This window comes from Ambystoma mexicanum, chromosome 7q, assembly GCF_040938575.1.
Source record: "Ambystoma mexicanum isolate Mex_15411 chromosome 7q, UKY_AmexF1_1, whole genome shotgun sequence".
NCBI lineage: Eukaryota > Metazoa > Chordata > Amphibia > Caudata > Ambystomatidae > Ambystoma > Ambystoma mexicanum.
The window spans coordinates 176,140,941-176,164,455 of NC_090941.1; the positions used below are offsets into that span (position 1 = coordinate 176,140,941).

The following is a 23,515-nucleotide window of genomic DNA, read 5'->3' on the forward strand; positions in this document are numbered from 1 at the left end:
GTCCATTTCCATATTTTCAGTGCCAACTTGGAGTATGTGGGCCCCCCCGTTTGTTGATTTAGAACATCGCAGTTGTGCCGTCAGTCAGAATTTGACCCAACTGATTGGTCAGTTGCACCTCGAGTGCTTTGAGTACTGCTAGTAGTTCTAGCAGGTTGATATGGTTCTGTGCGGTGACCTGGGTTCACAACAGACCATGCGCTGACGATAGTGAGCCCCCCCACCCGGAGAGTGACTCATCTGTTGTGACAATTGCTTGCCCTTCCAGATTGTGGAAGGGTTTTCGCTTTAACAGATTCTCTTTACCACCAGCGTAGGCTCTGTACTAGTGTTGGCGAAACAACCACTAGATCTTTCCACTGACCACTTGCGTGAGACAATTATTTCACCAACCATTCCTGCATTGGTTGCATGCGCAGACGTGCGTGTGACTAGATATATGCACAATGCGATCATGCCTAGCAAAAGCAAAGCTTTGCGTACGCTTAACTGGAGACCGGCTTGATACTGGGGTATTTGCTGAAGCATGTTCTGCACTCTGTCCATGCAAGGTAAGGCCAAGCCTGTACCTGTGTCCAATACAGCTCCTAGGAACTGTTTTGAAGTGTTTGGAACACAAATTCATTTTTTTCTCATTTATCGAGAAGATCTATGGTTCTTTGCGGGTTTAGTCTGCAAAGGTGGGGGGCGGTCTCTCCTGTGATCAGCCAGTCATCCAGATAGGGGTACACTGGGATTGCCTCCCTGCGCAAGTGCGCCGCCACCACCGCCAGTACCTTGGTGAACACCCTTGGAGCTGAAGCCATTCAAAGGGCTGCACCTTGAATCGATAGCCCTCGTCTGCTACTTTGAAACCACAAGAGATTTGTGCGCTGGGAACATTGAAATATGAAAATAGGCATCTTTCATATCCAATGTTGCCATGTAATCCCCACCAGCCCCCCGTTTTAGCAGAGGATGTGGCTTTACATAAGAGTTCGCAGGGCGCAAGTCTAATACTGGGCAGTGTCAAATCTTTTTTTGGTACAAGGAAGTATGTTGAATAAATACCCTGGTTTACCTCGTATGGCACAATCTCAATTGCATCCTTGAGGAGCAGCGCATGGACCTCTTCTATTAAGATGAATTGTTCCTTTTAATGTTTCCTTTGGCGCAGAGGGAAGTTTGATGGTTTTCCCATGAGCTCCACGCAATAACCTATTGCTACTGTTGACCCACTTGTCCGTGGTTAGTCCTTCCCACGCATGGGTGAAGTTTGAAATTCGTCCCCCTACTGGGGAGGCATGGGATGGGACCAGTAGTGGGTTGTCATTGTTTGGGAGGCTGTCCCCCACCTCTGGAAGTGGAAGCTCCCTCTGCCGCGGCCCCTGCTCTGGCCTCCAGGAAAGTCCAAGGACGCTGTACTCCAGTTGCTGTTCCATTCAGAATTCTGGTTTTGACCATAGCTTGAGCCTCTTTGGGAGTTTGGTCTGTGAAAACTACAAAAAATTGTTCCCGCCTCTTTGCCCAGTCTGCTTGTTGGTAAATTGGCCAAGAGATTTGAGAGTTTCATACTCCTCTTTGGCAGACTTAAGAGCATCCTCCACTGCTTTGCCGATTAGTACATTTGGTTCCACCGGCATGTTGAGCAACGTTGCCTGTGTCTCCACCTTAAAACTGGACTGGCGAATCAAAGCATGGCGCTTGAGAATGGTTCATCAGCAATTATGCGTTCGGCATTTTCTGCGGAGTCTAGGTTATTTTTTAGCAGACTGCTGGCAGTAGCTTTGCCTTCAGCTGCTACAAGGGCAAGTTTACTTTGTAGAGGCTCCGGAGCAGAATCAGAGGCATTAGTAAATATTCTACCCTGTTTTTATATAAGCCCATTATTCAGATGATTATTTGTTTTCCAATTTTCTCTTTTGGTTCTTTTAGTATAGGGGCCGCTTACTCGCCCTGATGAAGGCGGCTATCATGTACAAATACATATCCCTCTGATGCAGTTCCAAGACGAATACGTTTGCCGCCGAATCGCGAAATTTATGCAAGGTGGGGGACAAATGAACCTATTGTCTGGGGGACTTTGATTAATACTGTATGTGTTTCTAACATTTGTTAATGAATCCACACGGCTACCACCCCGCTGCGTTCACCCACCCCCTGCTCCGGTGGCATATGATTATTAGAGAAAAAAATGTCTTTCCTTTCTGGCAGAATCTATGAGAATAGGCAAATCTATGACTGCTGGAACCCAATATGCATCTGCAACATAAGGTGCACTGCACAAAAGCTTATGCCCCAGATACTTTAAACTTGGGCATTACCTTAAAGACAGTCTCACAGATTCTTACAGGCACTGAATCACTTGCGCAATTGATTTATACATATATTTTTATGTTCTTTGTTCTCTTGAAACCTTTTGCTTTAATTTTAAGAATAAGGGTCACAACATTGTTTTACTTTGTGATTCCATTATATGTTTTCATCAACAATTCAGAATTGTTATATATAAGCGTTCACAAGATAATTTTGTATTGTCTCTATACATACAATTTACACTCACAGCTCCAGATGTGTGCGTGTCTTTTCTTCCTGGACAATTTCACGGGCTACAAACTTTGGGATATATTCCATTAGTATAACTGGCAAAGACTCCCCAATATAACCAAAATGTTTTGTTGCATTCATCGACAAAAATTGGGTCGACCCTTTGAGTAGCAGTACTACTTCTTGTGTTTTTTCAGCTGCTACTGTTTTTACAACTGCTACAAGGGCAAATTTACTTCGTAGAGGCGCCAGAGCATCACCAAGGACCGAAATGTTGTCCCATTTGTTGCAGTCATAGCTCGCCAACAGTGTGGAATTGTTGGCGATTCCAACTTGGTACGCTGCCGAAGTTGCCACCTTCCTACCCAAGGTGAAGAGCTTCTTGTACTCCTTGTCTGGGGAGCTTCTACCCAGTGAATCTGGTTTAAGCTGTCCTCTTAAACTGTCCTCTGATATAATGGATCAGATGGTGCTGGCCGGAATAGTTTTTCTATTTGTGGATTGACTGCCCTAGTTTGATTGGGTGTTTCAAGAGAGGGTTGGATCCTCCTTTGAACGGACTTTAATATGGGTATAAACTGGGTGGCAGCTTTTTTGTCGCCAGGATATACTCTGCAAAATCCTTGTCCTGCTGGGTTTCAATTCCAAAGTGCTCAGCTGCTTTGATTAATAGATCACTAAATTATCCACTGGGGAATCAGGTAAGGGGGAGTCTTGTGGAATAGGAGAGTCTAAAGTGTAAACTTTAGACTCATCGTCATTATCACCATCATCCCAGTCATAGTAGACATCCTACTCCTGATCTTCCTCTATCTGCATGCGTGCATGTCAAAGGTCTGCAGCGCAAGACCTTTTAGTTGGAGGTTGGGATGAAAACAGGGGTTGAAAAGTTGAAGCCCTGGGCTGAGAGCTTGAGGCCTGATCAATTGGAGGTGTATTGTGACACCTTTCCAAAGTTGTAGGGTTCTTTTAAAAATAAAAAGTCTGCAAAGAAAGACATTCTAGACATAACTGTCTCCTGATGACCACTTAACAGAGCTGGGGAAGATCCCAGAATAAGGTAAACTAGGTGTTTGGGTAGGATCTTTATTATGCAGGGCTGGCCTTAGTGGGCCCCCCTCTTGTGGGGCAGTTACAGTTTCCTCCACCTTCTGAGACTTCTCCTTATGGATCTTGGCCTTTTGGGACTTTTGATTTGGGCTTTTAGAGGAAGAACTCTAATCCGTGTTTCTGGGACATGTTTTTGAATCAGGTGAGATAACCTTTAATCTTTAGGCTTCCCTGCTGGTTCAACGAAACTAGCAGAGTTTCGGCACTGGGAAGGACCTTCGCTGCGTGGCGTTCAGTTGTGTGGGCGGAGTCTTTAGTCTTCTGGGGCCTGTCATGAGGCGACCATGACTTGGAGTCACCAGAGCACAGGGAATCCACTTATCTGCCCCTAGACGCCGCATCTCAGCGTTTGTCTGGCGGAGCCGACACATCGCTGTGGGTTGTAGGTTTAGTGTTGTGGGAAGATTTAGTGCTCTAGCCGCCGGGTTTAGTCCCCACAGAGCCGCCGGCCTGTCTCTGGGGGCTAGCACTTGGGAACGTGACTGTTCCCAGTCACCCTTGCCGTCATCGCTGCCGTCACTGGAGGCTCCTTCCATGGTGGCCTCGGCCTGCATGGCATGATGGGCCCAGCACTTTGTTCTGCAATCCTTAAGGGTCATGGGTCGAAAGCTTACTAGCTCGACAGTGCCCTTTGTCGTGGGTCAAACAGAGGTTACAGACCCTGTGTTTGTCCATCCACAGACTTGTGTTACAATTTGGTCAGAATTTAAATTGTGTCTTATCCATGTCTGGGGAAGGCAGCCGGGCGATAAGGGGAAGAGGAGAAAAAAAAAAAACATTGTATAATGACCGCCCCCCACACTCTAATGTAAGGGCCTAGGCCTGTTGGGCCTTCCAAGGCCGAAAGGAGTGTCGAAAGTTGACTGGAGGCTTGTCCTTTTCATTCTCCACTGTGTCAGGCGTAAAAAGACAGAAAAAAAAGTATCTTTAAACATTGCTGATGGAATTGGAATGGAGGAAAGAATATAACCCAGGGAAAAAAAACACTACCAGAAACAAATCCACGCATACAAGAAGGAAATTCAAAAGGCAAAGAGAAGACATTACGATTACGATGACAGAATCAACAATGCCACCAACACACAAAAAGAAATGTTTATCATTGAAGAAATGAGAAACCCACCAGGCTGTGAAAACACCCCAATCCCCTCAGAAAAACTATGCAACAACCTGGCAGACCACAAAAAAAAAAAAAAACTGACATCCGACAAACCAGAAAAAAGCAACCAACCACAACTCACAACCCAACGAACCTAACTCGGAACCACAGCACAAACTCCAAAGCTTTCCTGAAATATCAGAGGCATTCGCAATGCTGGTTAAACGAAGCAAGAAAGCGGGATCACCCATGGACCCCTGTCCCCCAGACATCTAGAAATCAATCCTCACGCAAGGATCGCAAGCAGAACACTACCGAAACCTTCTAAATCTATCACTAGCAACAGGGACTGTATCAAACATCTTCAAATCAGCATACATCAAGCCACTCTTGAAAAACACAAGTGGTGACGTAGATGACCTTTGCAACTACAGGCCGATCTCGAACATCCCCTACCCAGCAAAACTTAAGGTATGTAAGAAACCTACGTATATAAACTAACCCAAGAACACGTAGAAAAACACCACCTGCTGGACCAAGCTCAAGTCGGTTTCAGACCAGCGAGAGTAATGGAAACAGCACTACTATCCATCTGGGACGACCTCAAAACTAACGCAGACTCAAACACTACTTCAGCCCTTATTCTTCTCGACCTCGCCGCAGCCTTTGACAGTTAGCCACGACACCCTGACCAAAAGACTAGAAGGCATAGGCATAACAGACAGCACTATGCTGGACCAAATCATTCCTAGCAGACAGAACAAACTGTATGGATACCTTTCAAATCCACTCCACGAGTAAACGACTGGAGTGCCACAAGGATCCTCACTATCGCCACTAAATTTCAACATCAGACTCCGGTCATCAGAATCTTCAATTACATGTTACAACTACGCAGATGACACTCGGATCATCTACAACAAAGACACCGATGCCGGCCACTCAACCCTAGCCGACTGGCCAAAAGAAGTCTTCAACTGGATGGATGCCAACAACCTGAAAATCAACCCAGGAAAGACAGAAATCATGATCGTATCCAAAGACCAAGAGAACGAAACCACCATCCCATGGCCTACGGAAATGGGAAACGCACCAACACCATCGAAGGTACTAAAAAAATCTGGGAGTCCTAATGGACAACACCCTAACCCTGGAATCACAAATGAATGCAACAGTGAAGAAATGCTTTTTCCTCCTCCACACGGCAAGAAGAATTCTACCTTTCCTCTCCTTCACGCACAAAACACTCACTATCGTCGCCCTAATCATGTCAAAAATCGCCTATGCAAACAGCCCCTACCTCAGAATACCTCCTGAAGAAACTGCAACGGATCCAAAATGCAGCAGCAAGACTACCCCTCAAACTATCCAGAAGAGACCACATCACTCCAGCCCTAAAAACACTACACTGGCTCCCAGTAAAACATCGCATCACCTTCAAAACAATGTGCATAACGCACAGGGCAATCAGCAGACAAGGAGCAGAATTCATACTAAAGAAAATAGTCTACAAACCAACGAGACCCCCTCCGATCAAGCAACAAAATCAGCCTGGAACTCAAACCATACCTCAAGAAAAAACTTGGAACCTCCTTCTACCACTTAGCCGCAAAAACCTGGAACATCCCAAAAGAAATGAGAAACACTGAAGATCACCTAAAATTCAGGAAATCACTAAAAACCTGGCTCTTTAACACCACAGACTAAATCTGGAAACCAAAACCGGAAAAGGAGGACTAAACCGAAAAGGACACAGACATCCCAGACCCGAGAGAGTAACTCCCACAGCACCTGGACGGGTGACACCGGATAGACTGAACACAGGAGGCACGCACAGAGACGGAGTCAACTACCCCAGACAATTCCACCAACACTTTTGCCCGCCCCTAGTTACTGCCAGGTACCACAGTGGTGTGGAATTGTCGAGCTATTGGCAATCACCACACTACCGAGAGGCCGACATTGGCAGGTGCACTGGCCACAGGAGTATGAAGGAAAGATAAGGGGAGTTATGAGAGAGCGTGTTAGATGTGGGGCCCAGAGTAGTAAGGAACCTTATATGCCAGTCAGACCCAGATCAGGACACAGCCGCATCAGGGGAGACTATGCAAGCCGAGCGCATAAATTCAGGATAGAGACGCAAACTAACCAACCACACTAACCATTTCCCTTTCTGCATACACCTCTCAAACTCCAAACCAAGCACAACCAAAACCAACAGCACAACAAACCGCACAAACTTCACTACATTGCAACAAAACAAAAAACACAGTCTTGCACAACAGTACACGACGACTACCGGCCGCAAACACCCCAGCCAATGGACCCACTGGGCTGAGGCGCCAACAGCACATCACTGCTCTCTTGCACTTTTCCTGCTTCCTCCTATTAACTCAACCTCCCCACCGTCAGAGCTGCCAGGGGACCACTCCGGTGGCGATAGTGCGCGGTACAAATGTCCTTTAACATTAACATTGCAGTAGCAAATGGCGTTAGCCGAAATTGAACTGCTTAATGCGACTGCTCAAAATGGCGGAAAAAAAAAACAATCTGAGGGACCTCAACGCGTGAAGGACCATTGATACAGTGGACATCACTAGGGATAGTATTACTGGTACATCCTTTCAACGTCCATTTGAGTTTCAAAAATAATACATGCAGCTTCTACTAGATGTCGGCCTATGCATAGCATGTGATCCAAGCAGAGACATACAAGCATGCCGCAATCTATTCACTATAAAGCTAGCCTCAAAAATACTTTGTCTGCTTGCGTTTCTTTGCATATGTACACTTGTAAAATGACTTGATATCTTCATAAGTACTGTAGCTTCATCTTGATCCCAAGATGTCACTTATCTTGGATACTTTGATGCCTTACAAAATATCTGCATTCTCGTCTTTGCAGCTCTTCTATGTGCGTCAGTCTTACTTCATGTGTGACGTCACCATTCTTTTCTTCCATTCAGCTGCCCCGTTTCTTCAGGGATTTCATTCAAATGGCCACCATACTGTCTCGTATGCAGGTATTGTTTTCTCAATGGGAACCTTGCTTCCAGGATTCTCCTTGGTATCTGTTTTTACAATGGTTTTGCTCGTGTCCCAAACCCTGGTTGCCAACATGTAGACAATATGGGCCAAGTGGTGGAGGTGGAGGTACTTGGCTCCTTCTCTACATAGTAACCTTGTGGGAGACTACACCAGCTGTGTCCTCTTGACAATAGGGAACCCAAAGCGACTGAGCAGCCAGACTTATCGCAAGAGGGGTCAATGTGAGCATTAGGGATATTACACAGATTCAGTGTGACAAGTATCCACATAACACTTATACTTGAGATTTCTTATTAAAATTATTAATTTGTCAGTTTTAAAATAAGCCTTCAGAAAGGGCATGATGCAACAAAATACACTTCAAAAACACTGTTTGTTACGTAGATACACTTTTGGGATGTGTCACGCTTCCTACACCCTGATGGGACTTCAATTGCTAGGACACTGGACATTGATATATCACTTTCACACTTAATGCAATACTTGAGTTGTGGGAAAAGGTTAGGGAAGGAAACAAAGGTTAAAAGGTCACTGAACAGGTAAGTACTTCACAACCCCCCCCCTTCCCAATGAACTATAGGTTAACCCTTTCCCAGCTATACAAGTAACTTACGTATGACTTTTTGGAGGGCCAGATAAACACAAAGTCAGAGGGTAAGAAGAGTCTGCCGGGAGCCAGGACAACCAATGTCAATTGAACCAAATCTAGGGGAGCCGAGGCACTTCTTGAAGACAGAACAAATGTCTTGTGCAATGTTATATAGAGCATTTGTAGAAAAGAATCCCTGTTGGGCCACAAGCTGTGAGGCTTGTGCAAAGCAGATGCAAGCAACTCTGCAAAAGGCAGCAAGTGCAATTCTCCAGTGAGAGCAAGCAAGCTACACACAAGAGGTAGGTACCCCTAGTTAGACAGTACCTTAGGTCTGAAGAAAAGGGTCCAGCTGGCTTCTGCTCGTGTTGTAGTCCAGCAGATCCTGTGTTCCTAGGCCTCAGTTATGGGGACAAGAGGGAGGACGTCTGGTGACTCATGCACTACGGTTTGAAGCTTGATGGCAGCAATGGGCTTTCTCCAGAATAGCAGCACTTCAGTTTCAGCTACTGGTCAATAGCATCACAGCGGTTCTTGGAAACCTTGTGGACTCCCCTGTCTTCTGGGGTCCAGCACTCTGTTAAGGTGGCCCAGGCTTGGGTTATCCTGCTTTAAGGGAGTCCTTAAGATCTTCCTGGAGCTCAGGTCTGGCTTAAATACTATGCACTCATTGTTGGTTTTCCTGTCCCCTGGCCCTCGGTTCCAGCAGCAGCAAATAAGTGCAGCCAGCAGGGTGAAGGGTTCCAGTCAAGTTAGTCTTGGGGTCACTTGGTCCCATCAACCCAAGTGAGGTAGTCCGTGCCAGGCTCATCTAGTCAATAAGAAAATTGGAGCTTCAGCACTGCAGCAGGGCTTCACCGTACAAACCAACAGTCCAGGAGGGTGCAGCAAGCTTCGCTTCGTTTCTTCAGTTCCTTTGTCCAGTGGTCGACTCTGCCTTCCTTGCAAAAGCCCTCGCCTTTTAGCAGGTTTCTCCATTCATTCGCAGCCTAGCTGCCACTCACAGCACAGTGGCCATCCTCCAAGGATGGACAGCCAGCCAATAACCTTTGGGTGCATTCATGTAACCAAGGAGACTAAGCAGAGGGAGTTTCTGGAACCTCCCTCGCTTCCTGCCCTGCCAGACATGCTGGAGCTAGAGGCAGGCTTCACCCGTGAATCCCGCAAAAGACAAAATGAACAGAACAAACCTGGTTTGGTGCAGAGTAAAACCCAAGACCTCACAAACAAGAAAAGGCTAATAAAAGGGGACCCAACACAAATATTAAACCTAGGCATCACTTTCAGGTGACTGTTTCAATAGGAGTGGCTTGCACCTGCAATAAACAGACAGTTTCATTCAATTGTAAAGTCACTTGAACACTGTTCTGTTGTAAGGAAAAGAACACAACTAACCTTTCGACTGGATATTCCTCCCACGTATTTCTCATCTTATGTTATTCGTATCTGCCAGCTTCACTGATTTGTAAAAGAATTCTCGGCAGAGGGCGTTGTGCACGAGATCGTGGCGTTGATGTCCCTCGACGGGCTCCGCACCGTGTTGACGTCACCATCAGTATAAATAGCTTGTGCCGCGCCCGTTGGCTTCAATTAATTTATTTCAAGGAAATATTCAAGATACACCCAGGCGTGCCTCATGACTGAGACCCTTTGTGTGAGAGAAGTGTAACTAACGTAAACTGTACTGCTGGGTAGGATGGGAGGGGTGATGAGTAATACGTGGGAGGAATATCGTCAAAAGGACGTTACAGTTGGTAAGTAACTTGTTCGAATGGATTGTGTCCTCCCACTTATTACTCATCTCATGATAGACCCCTATAGCTGTGGTAATTTTGGAGGTGGGAGTACCAATTATTTTTGTCATGGACGGAATGGTGTACCGCTTAGGCAAATAAACCTTCATTGGAAGAAGCATCCAAGCAATGATGCTCGATCAAGGTATGCATTGATGCCCATGTTGCAGCTGAACAAATATCTGCAGCAGGGACACTTCAGAGCCGCAGAAGTAGCCATCCCCCTAGTGGAGTGTGCTTGAAGCCCATCCGGTGGGTCCTTTCCCGCCAATCTGTAGCACTCAAATATAGCCAAAATGATCCAGCGGGATATGGTCTGTTTCATCACTGCTAATCTCAATTTATGACCAGTATAACCTACAAAAAGTTGGTCATCCAGACGTAATTTTGACATTTTTGAAATGTAAAAACGGAGAGCCTGTTTAGGGTCCAGTGTATGTAATCTCTCTTTGCCCAAATGAGGAGGAGGAGGGTAGAACATTGGTGATATGATTTTTGTGACAAGTGAAAGTCAGAAACTACTATGGTAAAAAGAGGGTTTAACCTTAAGGACTTTGTCCTTGTAAAAAGTAGTATACAGAGGTTTGCATTAGAGCCTGTAACTCACTAACCTTGCAGGCTGATGTTAAGACCAAAAGAAGGACAGTTTTTAATGTTAGAAGCCTCAAGAGACAGTAGTGAAGAGGCTCAAAAGTATATAAGTTAGAAACTGAAGTAACAGATTTAAATCCCAAGTTGGGACATGAAGTGACTGGAGGGTACACATTAGTAAGCCCTTTCAAGAATTGAATGATTAATGGAATTTTTCAAGAAACCTCTTCTGAGGAGCACTTGAAAATTGACAGCGTAGCCAGATATCCTTTAATTGCCCCAATCTGGAGCCCCAGATTGGCTAGATGCAATATGAAAGCAAGCACAATTGGGGTGCCACATTGAAAAGGGTCCACATTCTTATCCCTGCACAGATACTGTATTTATTCCACCGACATCCGTACATGGATTTAGTTACTGGCCTTCTGGGCGAAAGCAAAATCTCCATTACATCATCCGGAAGATTCCAATCCTTTTATCTCAACCTCTCAGAAACCATGCGTAAAGGTGGAGTGTTTTGACCAGTGGATGAAGAACCCGACCTTCCTCTTGCGTGAGAAGATCCTCACTTTGCGGAAGACGTATTGGAGGGCAGATGGACATATCCAGAAGGTCTGGGTACCACGTCCTGGCCCAATCTGGGGCAATTAGGATCATGGTTTTCCGAAACTTTCTCAACCTCCTGATTACATGAGGAATCACGGGTACTGGAGGAAACCCGTACAGAAGTGGAAACTTCCAGTCCACCACAAACGCGTCTCCTATAGCTCCTCAGAGGAAATTCCCTTGAGCAGTACTGTTCGCAGTTTCGGTTGACCATGGTCGCAAACAGATCCACCTGAGGGGTTCCCCAAAGGTCGAAGATCTCCAGGACTTCCTGAGCTCGCTCCCACTCGTGGGAGACTGCTCTGCCTGCTCAGAGCGTCTGCCGCCGTGTTCTGCTCTCCGGCTAGGTGAACTGCCGATAGAGAGATTCCTTCTCTTATTGCCCAGAACCAGAGCTGCATTGACTCTACACAGTGGTAGTGACCCTACACCTCTCTTGAGGTAGTACCTGGCCACCATGTTGGCAGTCATTATCAGGACATTCTTTCCCTGTACAGAGGGCAGGAAGGCCTTCAGCGCTAGTCCGATTACCCTCAGCTCCAATAGGTTGATGTGTAGTTTGGAATCCGATGGAGACCAACGGCCGCTGATAGTTGGTGGGGGCTCCCCTTCCCGTGAGTGAGGCGTCCGTCACTACTGTTATCTCCGGCCATGGTTGCCAAAAAGATTCTCCCTTGAGGATGTTGTCATTGCAAGCCCACCATAGTAGATCCTGAGCGACTGCACTCGGAACTTGCAGAAGATCCGACATACCCCGAGAATTGGTACCACTGAGTTCTGAGGGCCCATTGATCATCCTCAGTCGAGCCTGTGGCACCAGAAAAATGGAGAATGCAATGAGGCAGAGCAACCTCAGAAAATCTAAGGCCGGCAGATGCTGGGCATTCTGGAACTTTGTTACCATCTGCAGATTGTGAAGATCTCACCTCTGGTGGTGAGGCTTTGCCCGAGAAAGTATCCAAGACTGCTCCGATAACTGGAGCTTTTGGGATGGTATCATGTAGGATATCTTGAAATTGAGGGAGAAGCTCAGTTTGTGAAGGGTGATCGACAGATGTTCGAGCTTGTTCGGGAGAACGCACTCTAATCAACCAATCTTCCAGGTAAGAGTAGCGTGAATCCCCCTCTCCCGAGACTCGCTGCCACAACCGCCATCAATTTGGTAAAAACCCTCGTGGCGGAGGTCAGCCCCAATGACAAAACTTGAAAATGATAGCGAGAACCGCCAACCTCAGGTACTTTCTGTGCTTGGGATGGATTGGCACATGAAAGTAAGCATCCTGAAAGTCAAATGATACCAGCCAGTCTTGGAGTTGAAGAGCCCGAAGGATCTGAGAAAGGGTTACCATCTTGAACTTGTCCTTCCCGAGGTACTTCAAGTTTCTTAAGTCCAAGATGGGTCTCAATCCTCCGTCCTTTGGGATGAGAAAGTAGGGGGAATAGCAACCCTTGTTCCTCTCCGCTACAGGTACATTGTCTATTGCACCTTTCTGTAATAGGGTTAAAATTTCCAGCACAAGGAGCGGATCTGGAATTTTGACAGTTTCCCAGTGGATGGTCCCGAGGTCTTTTTAGGAAGTGAAGGCTGTAACCTTGAGTTACTGTCTCCAGTGCCCAAGCATCTGAAGTAATGCCCCGCCATTCTTTCAGATGCTGTGAGATTCTGCCTCCCACTGGGGTTTTGTGTGGTAAGGCCTCAGTGACTTGGAGACGGCTGCAGGAGTGGCTGAGGGCAAAGATGCTGTTCCTGAGGCTTGTTTCTTTTACCTCTTGGTATGGCCGGTCCTCTTAGCCTGCCAAAAGAGGAATAGTACCAAAAAGAACAACCTCTCCAGGAAGATAAGCCCAAATAAGGTTTGAGGCCGTCACATAGTAGCGCTGAGAGATTTAGCTGTGGCTTTTCTAAGCTTTCATCAGTTTTACTGCCAAACAGCCTCAAGCCATCAAAAGGCATGTTGAGTAGTCTGGCCTGCACATCTGGTGCAAACCAGACTTCCTCAACCATGCAAATCTGTGTAGCACTGATACTATAAGCAGTATCCAGTCCAGACTGGAGACATTCCACCATTGTCTCCTTTCCGTCTTTGACAATATTCACAAAGCCTTACCTTTCCTTGCCTTCTGGAATGTGATCAGCCGCCACTGAAATGCAGTCCCACATGGTATGGGTGAACCTGGTCAGGGTACAGGTGAAATTTGTAGACTTGAGAGCCATGCTACCCGAGGTAAAGACCTTATGGGCCCAAGCATCCACCTTCTTATCCTCTATCCGGCGGGCTAGATGGATAGACGTTTGTCTTGATGTTGCTGCCTCCTTAAGTAATCTGGGTCACAACTCTCAGTTCTGTACTTCTTCACAAAATTACTGTTTACTGCAGAAGCAGTATCGGGAACCTCCCAGTTTTTCCCACTGTCCTCTGAAGTGCCCTATGGAAGGGGAGAACTGGGTCCTTCTGGGGGCTGTGTTCAAGTAGATCAGTCATATCATTCTGATGAAATGTGGGTGAGGATCTACCCCAGCCCATGTATTCCACAACCCTATTCATTAAACTCCTGTACCCAGAATCTGCATGTTCTGCAGGGTCAGGTTTTGCAAACTCTAGCTCTGGTGACGTATCAATGCCACTAGCAGAGTCAAGGTTGTCACACGTCTCATTTTCGATTCTGGATCGATTAAGTCTTCTGGAACCTCTGGTACTATATTGCACTCCAAAAGGAGAAACTTCTTCTGAAGCACATTCCTCAAATTTAGAAGACAGATTTAAAGAAGTCTGACTTAGGTAAAGTAGTAAATCTCCTTTCCCGTGCTTGAGTTTGGGTCGAAGGAATCTTTGATGGCACCGATTAAGTCTTCGACAAAGGTGTTGAACACCTGTGGCTTCGATGTCGTCGTCGAGGGCTTCGACAATTTATGTTTTTTTGTCGGTGTCGGGGAAACTCGATTCGAGTCTTCGACGATTTGACATTGACTCAAGATTTTCAATGTTCACCTTTACTACCGGATCTTGCCACAGTAGTTCCTGACTTCCCTGTGTCGTCCAACAGAGCGACCGGGGTCTGGTTCTTCTGAGGTTTGAGGGGGTAGAGGCTGCATTCTCAAAGACCATCATCTTCCTTCTAAATTCATCCCATTTTCTTGGGGAAACCGACTTAGTCGGACATCCTACCAATTTGGTAGACGTATCAGAGGAGGGGGGGAGGGGGGATCTAGGTCTCCTTTTAACCTTCTTTGATGAAGATGAACATCTCTATCTACTGCGTGATGGAGACCTCTTAGAATGTTTACGGCGATCCGATTCCTGCGAATCGCTGGACTTTTGACGAGGCCTTCAAAGAGGCCTTGGAAACTTCCTGCCCCGCCACCAGTTTACCTTTTCTCTCACGAAGTGCCTTCTCCATCATCGACTAACAGGAGCCAGTCGCCGGTTTGATGGTCTGAACCTAGGCACCATAGACGAACGCAGTGAGGGTCTATAATCGACAATTTCGACCCGCAGTCGATACATTTTTTGAACCCCGTCTTGGGAGTAGAAGGGGTGGAAGACGACAACATTTTCTTGAATAAAATTTCAAAGCGCGCCGTTGACCAGAGCGAAGCAATCAGAAAAAACAGAACTGAAGCCAATGGGCACGGCACAAGCTACTTATACTGATGGTGACGTCGACAGTACGGAGCACGTCGAGGGACACCGACGCCATGACCTCGTGCACAATGCCCTCGGACGAGAATTTTTTTCCCCGAAGCAGCAAAGCTGGCGGATACGAATATCGTAAAATGAGGAATACGTGGGAGGACACAATCCATTCAAATAAGTGTTTATTTGGATACTTGTCACTGAATCTGTGTAACCACCCTACTGCTCACATTGACCCCTCTTGAGATGAGCCTGGCCGCTCAGCCACACTACCAACCTGTGTAGTACAGACTTATACAAAAGGTTGGATTCCTATTGCCAGGAGGACATGGTTCTTGTAGTGCACCCAAAGGGTACTGCTCCAAAACGTGCTTAATACTTGGACAAAAGACCCCATTCAACACAGGGATTGAACTTATAAAGTTATGGTATTTTTGTGAACTGGTTTTCTTTACTGCATTACTTACCTTATTTTTGTTCAGTGAATTGTATGCATTTCTACAAACCCAAGGTGACAATCTTTATAGCTGAGTGTTGTGTAATATTACCTGGTTGAATCATTTTACTATTGTGTTTTGGGCCTGCAATAACCATTTCTGTACAACCCCCACCCTCATCTAAGCAGAATGGATTTCTTCAGTGTGTTGACTCATTGTGGACCCCCAACCACTTACACCAGAGACTAAGCCTTGACCACTCTCCATGCTGCTTACCGCGATTGCTTTTAACGAATCTCTCAAAGTTACCCCGTACACTCTAACCTGGGTGGCCTCATGAAAGCAGTGCACAAGGCCAGATTTTAGATATCCATCTAAAGTCCTACTGAGAAGTTACTTCCACATCATGCTTGACTACAACACTGAACAATAAATTATAAGTTACTCACCGTAGTGACCAACTCCCCTTTCCTCCATATTGCATGGGCGATTACAACTGAGTGTAGCCCCAGGGTGGAGAGGAGACTCTCCTTAAGCAAACAGCTGTCTAAGAACCGCCTGTCTGAAAGCCGCGTCTGATCTAGAACCGGCATCCAAACAGTAGTGCTTGCAGAAAGCCAAAGGGGTGGCCCATGTGGCCGTCCTGCTTACGAATTTCCAGGGGACATGCTGCTAGAAAGCGATGGCTGTTGCCTTGGCTCCGACCGAATGGGCATGCATGTTGGCCAGCAGTGACTTATGCGGTCCGTCATAAGCTTCTTTGATGGCCGATACCATCCAATGGGCTATGGAGGCCTTAGAGGCCAGATACCCCAGTCTTGATCAGCTGAAGGTGACAAAAAGTTCATCCGACTGGAGGGAACCCTTGGTCCTGTCCAAGTAGAATTTTTAGGGCACGCCCGGCATCAAGGCAGGAAAAACTGTTAGTGCCTCGTCTTTGGGCTCGGCAAAGAACATCGGTAGCACAATTTCTTTGTTCAGATTGAATGCAGAAGGCAGCTTGGGTAAAAATGCTGGGTGTGCCTCCAGGACTACTTTATCCCTGTGAAACGTAGTATATGGCTCTGAGACGACCAGCACCTGGAATTCGCTGATTCTGCGAGCAGAGGTGAGGCAGACTAGCAAGGCCGTCTTAATGGTGACCAGTCTGATGTCCGGGGACGCCAATGGTTCAAATGGTTTGTGCGGCAGGGCACCCAGAACTATTTCCACACAGGGTGAGGCCTCTTGATGGGAGGGTAGAGCCTGGCAAGTCCCGTCAAATGTTTCTTGACAATCAGGTTGGAAGAGGAAAAGATCTCTTCCTCCGAGTTTATGTAAGCCCCAATAGCATCCAAGTGCGTGCGGCAAGTGTCCAGCTGCACGCCTGAGTGGGCGAGGTGCGCAGAGAAGGAGAACATCATCCAAGATACATGCAAAGGGGTCGATACCCTTAGAATCTGCCCAGTGGCAGAACCTGGTCTACTTGCTCTTATACTGGGCCCTGGTAGACTTGCTCCTGGCACCCTGTATGATCTCTAGATTAGCCTGGGAGAAGCTGAGGTGACCTAGCGTTACCTGTTCAGGAACCACGCTGGGAGGGCTAGTTTGTGGCACAGGATGGATGACCCCAGTCCCCCTTGTTGCGCCAGAAGATGTGCTTGGCCTGTTGGCAGGCCAATGGGCGGCCTCTCCGAGAGGCTCAACAGCTCCAAGAACCATGGCCTGGCTGGCCACCACAGTGCTATTGGAAGGATGCTCAGGTGGCGAGATTCCTTCATCTTGCATATTGCCTTGTGTATAAGTGGTGTGGGCGGGAAGTCGTATGCTGCCATTCCATCCCACTGAATCTGGAATGCATCACCTAAGGAGCCAGGGCCCTGACCCACAGTTGGCACTTCCTGTTGTCCCATGAGGTCAAGCAGTCCACCTGGGAGTGTCCTTATTTGTGGAAGATTTCCTGCAGTACTAGGTCGTTCAACTGCCACTCTTAGTTTTCCGCCTCCAATCTGCTGAGCCTGTGCCTCCAGGTTAGATTCCCCTGGCAGGTGGACAGCCGTGAGGTAGATGTTCTCCAGGGCCCATTCCCACATGCTGACTGCGAGCCTGCACAGTGGAAGGGATCTGGTACCTCCCTGCTTGTTGACAGAACATGCTGGTTCGAGTTTTCTGAATGAGGATGACCTTGCTCTCGATAACCGGAAGGAAGGCTCCGAGCGCCAGCCAGATCGCCTTCAGTTCCAGCAAATTGATGTGGTACTGGTGCCATGGACGCAGTGGTTTGTCCAGGGTGGCTGCCCAACCCTCAAGAGAGGAGTCCGTGCTGATGGTGACCTGCTGTGCAGGTTTCCGGAAAGGCTTGCCCAGCCAAAGGTTGCAATCCCTGGACCATGTGCGGTCCGAGTGAAGTGATGGAGGAAAGTTGATCTGACTTCGAGCCTTGCTCCAGGTTCCAAGAGACTGCAAAGTGCAGCTGTATCCTCATCCCGAGTCTCGTGTGGGGACAGCCAAGAGGACTGCTGCCATGAGACCCAATAGGTGTTGGTACCACCAGCTGAGGTCACCTCTGAGGAAGTGGGTGGTGGCCCTCTTGATGGCCGTGATTTTGTCCTCCGAAGGGAAGACCTTCTCGGAGCACGTGTCCCAGATAAGGCCAAAGAATGTCAGATTCTGCATCGGCTGCAGCTTCTTGAGATTGAGCAAGAAGCCCAGATCGTGCAGTGTGTTCATAAGGGCATGAGAAGAGTGGTGAACCGCTTCTGGAGATATAGCCCTTACCAGCCAGTCGAGGTATGGGTAGATGTGGAGACCCTGTGCTCTAAGGAGGGCTGCCACTGCATTCATGAGTCTGGTAAAGACCCTGGGGGCAGAGTTGCTGCCAAAAGGAGGACCTTGTATAGAAAATGGTAGCCCATGATCCTGAACCGTAGAAAAGAACGATGGGGCTGCCAAATCGGGACGCGTAGGTACGTGTCCTTCAGATCCAGGGAGCACATCCAGTCTCCCTAGTCCAATGTCTCGCTATAAAAGCTGGTGTAACCATCTTGAATTTTTGCATGGATAAGTAGAGGTTGAGGGTGGAAAGATCCAGCACAACTCTCAGGCCCGCCTAGTAGTTCTTCTGAATGGCGAAAATCCTTGAGTAAAATCAAAAGCCTTGCTGGGAGGCTGGGACTTACTCCACTGCCTGGCTCTCTGAGCGTCTGGATCTCTGCCAAAACAGTTGCTATCCCAACCTGTGGGAGTGGAGGGGGGGGAAGAGGGAGGAGAGGCTGGGATAGGAAGGCGGTACCCCATGTGATACTACGGATAGGCTCCAGGGGAATCCGGAGTCTCCCTTGCGGGGTGCACTGAAAAAGAGCGGCCCTACCTTGGGCCTGGATCCATGATAGACAAAGTCCTTTAGGTCCTTTGGAAGCGATCTCTAGAAGAGCTCCCTCCACCTGGCTAGTTTGTTCTTCAGAGAACTCGAGGAAAACGTGTTGCACGCGGTACAAGCTTTCTAGCCGTGGTCTGGGCCAATGCACCGTAGGCAGAGGGTGTGGGGTGTCTTTAGTCGGGAAAGCCTGTCGCTGGATGGACACCTGCTCAACCCTGTAGAAGTCGAGATGCACCGGGGAGGAGCATGACGCCAAAGGACCGAATACCTGAATGATAAAAAGACAGAAGTATCCGCGTATGGAATTACATGGCCGAAGCCAAACCAAGGAGCGCTGGTGAATTCGGCCCATTCCCGTCGACGTGGAAAAGGTGACCAAGGTGTGGCGCCAGAGGGTGTAGCCAGGGCAGCACATGCACCCAGGGCAACGCATGCATCTAGGGCCGCATCCCTGTGCGCCTCTAAATTTAAAGGGGAAGAAGGTTTTTCTGGCGAAAAAGGATCAGTCTCCGTCCCTTGGGATGCCCATGCAGTATGAAGGAAAGGGGACGGGACGCAAGTGAAAGAACATTTACAAAGGTTATCCAAGGAGAAATCGTTAGTTAATTTCTATGCAGAATGCACAGCTTTTTCAGTTAGGGCTTCAACCTAGGACGCACAGATTGTAGCCTAGTGTAAGCAACCATACCATGCAATTTGTGTACTTCATGTGAGGCCACTCATTTCTGTGTTCCAAGCATACTAGTAAAACATCAAGTCTCAGAACGCGTGCAAAAGCAGTGCATTCCGAGACAAATACTTACGATTCTGGAGCATCTGCATTATGTGTTCCTTAATCATCGGCAGCACTATTTTTCCACCAAGTCCACATGCCATTCTGTCCAATGCACTTTCACCAGCAACTGCATTGCTACAATGGAGGCATAATGGGTACAATAAATTCTCAGAAAGAGATTGCTTAAACGTTTAAGAATTAGTAATTCAACATGTTCCTGATGAATACAAATATAGTAGTTTAGTGTGAAGTCATTTTAAAAAGGAAGTTTCCCCATCACTCCAGTGAGGTAAGAGTCCAAACTCGCCACATTAGCATCCAGAGCAATTTGGCTTCACTCATGGGAGGTTTGTCAGGTGCTGCTAGAACCATCAGAACAAAACGGGACGCATGTATATTAAAAAGTATAGTCCATTATTAAATATCGATATATTTGCAGGTCTATCCATGTCAGCCAAGTCTGATACAGCGCATCACCCCCAGTAGTAATCATTGGAAGACCTGCCCTACTAAAAGCCAGCATCTAGACTAAATCTTTATTTGTGACCAGTCCTACGATTTTAGTTCTTAAGGAAAGTTGAAAAAATGATCCAACAGGCAGGGAAAAAATACATACACATCAAGCAGTCAACATGCCAGTCTATTTATGGGTTTGAATAGATGCTTTCCCACCAACACTATGCAGAACAGAAAGTCAGTTTTCACCAGAAGGTGGTAGGGTGTTTAATACAAGACGTCCGGGGAAAGCAGGGAGCATTAGTGTGTTAAGGTTTAAGTTACTTAATTGTAAACTTGCTCGCCAGCATGGGTCTGGCATGTATTCACATTCTGATGAATATTCCCCGCCAGGCTGAGAATCCGCGGTAAAAGTAGTTTCACTTTATCTTGAAAACTGTATTTTCCTCTAAACCACTGTCCTCTGGGTTATACTGCCCCCATAAAATGACAGACCTCTCCCAAAGCTTTTCCTCTGGTGGCGATCTTCAGATTTGGTAAGCACGTAAAGTGGCAGTATGAACCAAGAAAAGCCCCAGAGGGTAAGGAGGGAGGGTCTCCATGTGAATGCATGCCAGACCTATGCTGGAGAAATTAAGTGTTAATTACCGGAGTGACCAACATTCTCCAATTCCTTAGTCCCCCTTCCTCCAGGAACAAAAGCTTTTCCATGAGAAAACCAGAAGGAAGGCTCTGAGCGCCAGCCAGATCGCCATCAGTTCCAGCCAATTGATGTGGTACTCCTGCCACGTCCAGGTGCCATGGACGCAGTGGTTTGTCCAGGTTGGCCCCCCAACCCTCAAGAGAGGAGTCTGTGCTGTGGATTCCATTAGGTCATACGCCACCAGCTTGGCCTCGGCTAGCCCCGCCTTAAAGCGTGATTGGCTTAGGGTCGGGGTTCCGGGTGGAAGTCTGCAGTTTCTCACCATAATTTTTGATTGGAGGCTGACAGCATGGCATCAGCCAGACCCAGATGTAAAGAGGCGTTGGAATAGAGTTTGTAATACGCCTCGAAGGTATTCTCATTGCCAAGCAGCGCGGCAGAGGCGGCGGCCTAGGACGACAGGTTTGGAGTATAGTGATACTGCAGCCATCACAGAGGAGTGTGGCTGAGGATGGGCCGACAGCAAGAGTATACCCCTCCCTGGCAGCCAGGTGACGATAGACCGGCTGGGCTGAGGGGTTTGAGACAGCCCTTCTTGGCCAGGGAGACATCGGTCTGCATAGGAATCCCCGATTTGGCAGAGGGGCGTCGTGTGAGTACTTCAGCCAGAACCCCCTCTGCCGGCTGCTCGACCTCGGGTTGGGGTAGGCCCAGATACACCGTCAGACCAGCATGCCATTAGTGGAAGGCCCTGGCTGAGGATGGCATGTCTGGATCCTCATCCGTATCCTGCGGGTCCGAAGGATCCTGTGGAGGAGGAACAGTTGGCACTGGAGGCTGGGTTATAGGGACCGCGGCCGGAGGTTGAGTCGGCTGTGGAGCCAGAGGAACCAGCTGCGCCAGAGCCTGGGGCGCCGACAGAGGCGTCTGGTGGCGCTAGCATGGCAGGAATGACTTCCCTGATGGTATATGAGGATAATGCCCATCCGAGGTGACTTAAAGAGGCAGAGGAACCTCTCGAAGGAAACCTTGTCACTGACTGAAGCAGTGGCATGGGGTGTTGATGGGGTAGCAGGAGGCTGCTGCATACCCTGTCCATACAGACGCAAAGGAAAGCTGCCCTGTGTGTAAGAAGGGTAGGTTGTAGGCCACGTATCTGGTTGAAGCCAGTCCCACCTCGACACTCGTTCTTCGCCAAATTCCTGGAATGGGGTCGGACGGGTGCCTCCGTCTAGAACGGCAGCTATTTTGTCTGGCTGCCTGCAACGTGTTGCTTGGCCCGCTGGGTCAGGACTCGTGTGGATCACGAGGCCTACCCTGCTCCTCGGTCCTAGGCCCAGTAGGTGCGACACCCTCAACCCGGGGGTTAGTAAAGCTGCGTTTAGGCGCCCGCTCGGACGTATTGCTGGTATTAGGTCGTAGCCTCTCGGCCATGGTGCCCCTCAGGTGACGACCTGGTAAAAGAACCTTTTGGTCCCTCAACACTGGCACCAGGAGGATCCGTCAGCCCAGCGGCCGGTAGCTTCAGCAGCAGCCTCGGTGCACATGCTGGTAGAAGGGCCCGAGTGGTCCCTCTGCACAGGAGTCTCCCTGGGAAGGAGTCTCCCTTGCGGGGTGCGATTGAGAATATCAGCCCTACCATGGGCCTGTTGCGATGTTTCAAAGTTCTTGAAGTCCTCTGGAGGCGCCCTGGAAAAGCTCCCCCCACTTGTCTAGTCTGTTTTTCAGTGCTTTTGAGAAAATAAAGTCACATGCTGAACAAGATTGCCAACCGTGGTCTGGGCCAAGGCAACGTAAGAAGAGGGCGTGGGGTCTGAAGGAAGAGCCCGTTGCAGGATTGACACCTGCTAAACCCTGTAGAAGTCGACATGCGCCGGGAGGAGCGTGACGCCTGAATGATAAAAAGACAAAAAATGACAAATTAGCTGCACGTGGAATTACATGGCCGGAGCCAAACCCAGGAGCGCTGGTAAATTCAGCCCATTCCCGTTGACGCAGAAAAAGGGACCGAGGTGTGGTGCCAGAGGGTGGAGTCAGGGCAGCGCATGCTCTCAGGGTCGCACACCATAGCGCCTCTAAATTTAAAAGGGAAGTTTTTTCTGGTGAAAGGTTCCGTCTCCCGTCCCTTGGAAGGGACGCCCATACAGTATGGAGGAAAGGGAACGGGATGAGAATATAGATTGTGCAGCACTGCTTGGCCAAATCTTGCATCAGCCTTCGCATTGGTATCCAAGCAGTAATGCTTGCAAAAGGGCGAAGGCGTGGCCCATGTCGCCACCCTGCTAATAACTTGCCATTGTGCCGCTGGAAAGCAACTGTTGCTTTAGCCTTTACCACATGCACATACATGCCATGCGGAGGTTCCTTATGTTGCACATAGTACGACTCCTGAATAGCCACTGTCATCCATCGGGCTATGGATGCCTTGGAGGCCTGTTGTCCAGTACTAGAGCCTCCGAATGTCTTACGGATGCCCTATGTTATGTCCCGATAGAATTCCAACGTCCTCCTGACATCTAGGCAGTGGGGCATCTTCACTGCATCTTCCTTGTGGTACAGGAAGAATGTGGGGAGCACAATCTCCTTGTGTAAGGACAAGAACACCTTCAGAAGAAATTTGGGGTGTGTGCGGAGCACAACCTTGTGTATGGCTCTGAGTCAACTAAAGACAAATAATGTAATGAATAACTTCATTTGACGCTTAAATAAGTCCTTAACTGAGCTGCGTTGGGAAGTGTTCCAAAGTGGACGCATAAAGCGTGCAATGGATAAATCCGTAAGTAAAACCACTTCCGTTGGGATCAAAAACAATCCTGGAACAAAAGAAAACATTTCCAGGCCTAAGTGAA

At 48.1% G+C, this 23,515-nt stretch overlaps 1 protein-coding gene across 1 annotated transcript in view; it reads right to left on the reverse strand.

Moving 5' to 3' along the window:
- Window positions 1-23,515, reverse strand: part of IPO5 (importin 5) — a 1,138,249-nt gene that overhangs the window by 682,456 nt on the left and 432,278 nt on the right. Inside the window, exon 10 of the mRNA XM_069640466.1 lies at window positions 19,596-19,702. Within this exon, the coding sequence (XP_069496567.1) occupies window positions 19,596-19,702 (107 nt within the window). The remainder of the gene's footprint in view (window positions 1-19,595; window positions 19,703-23,515) is intronic.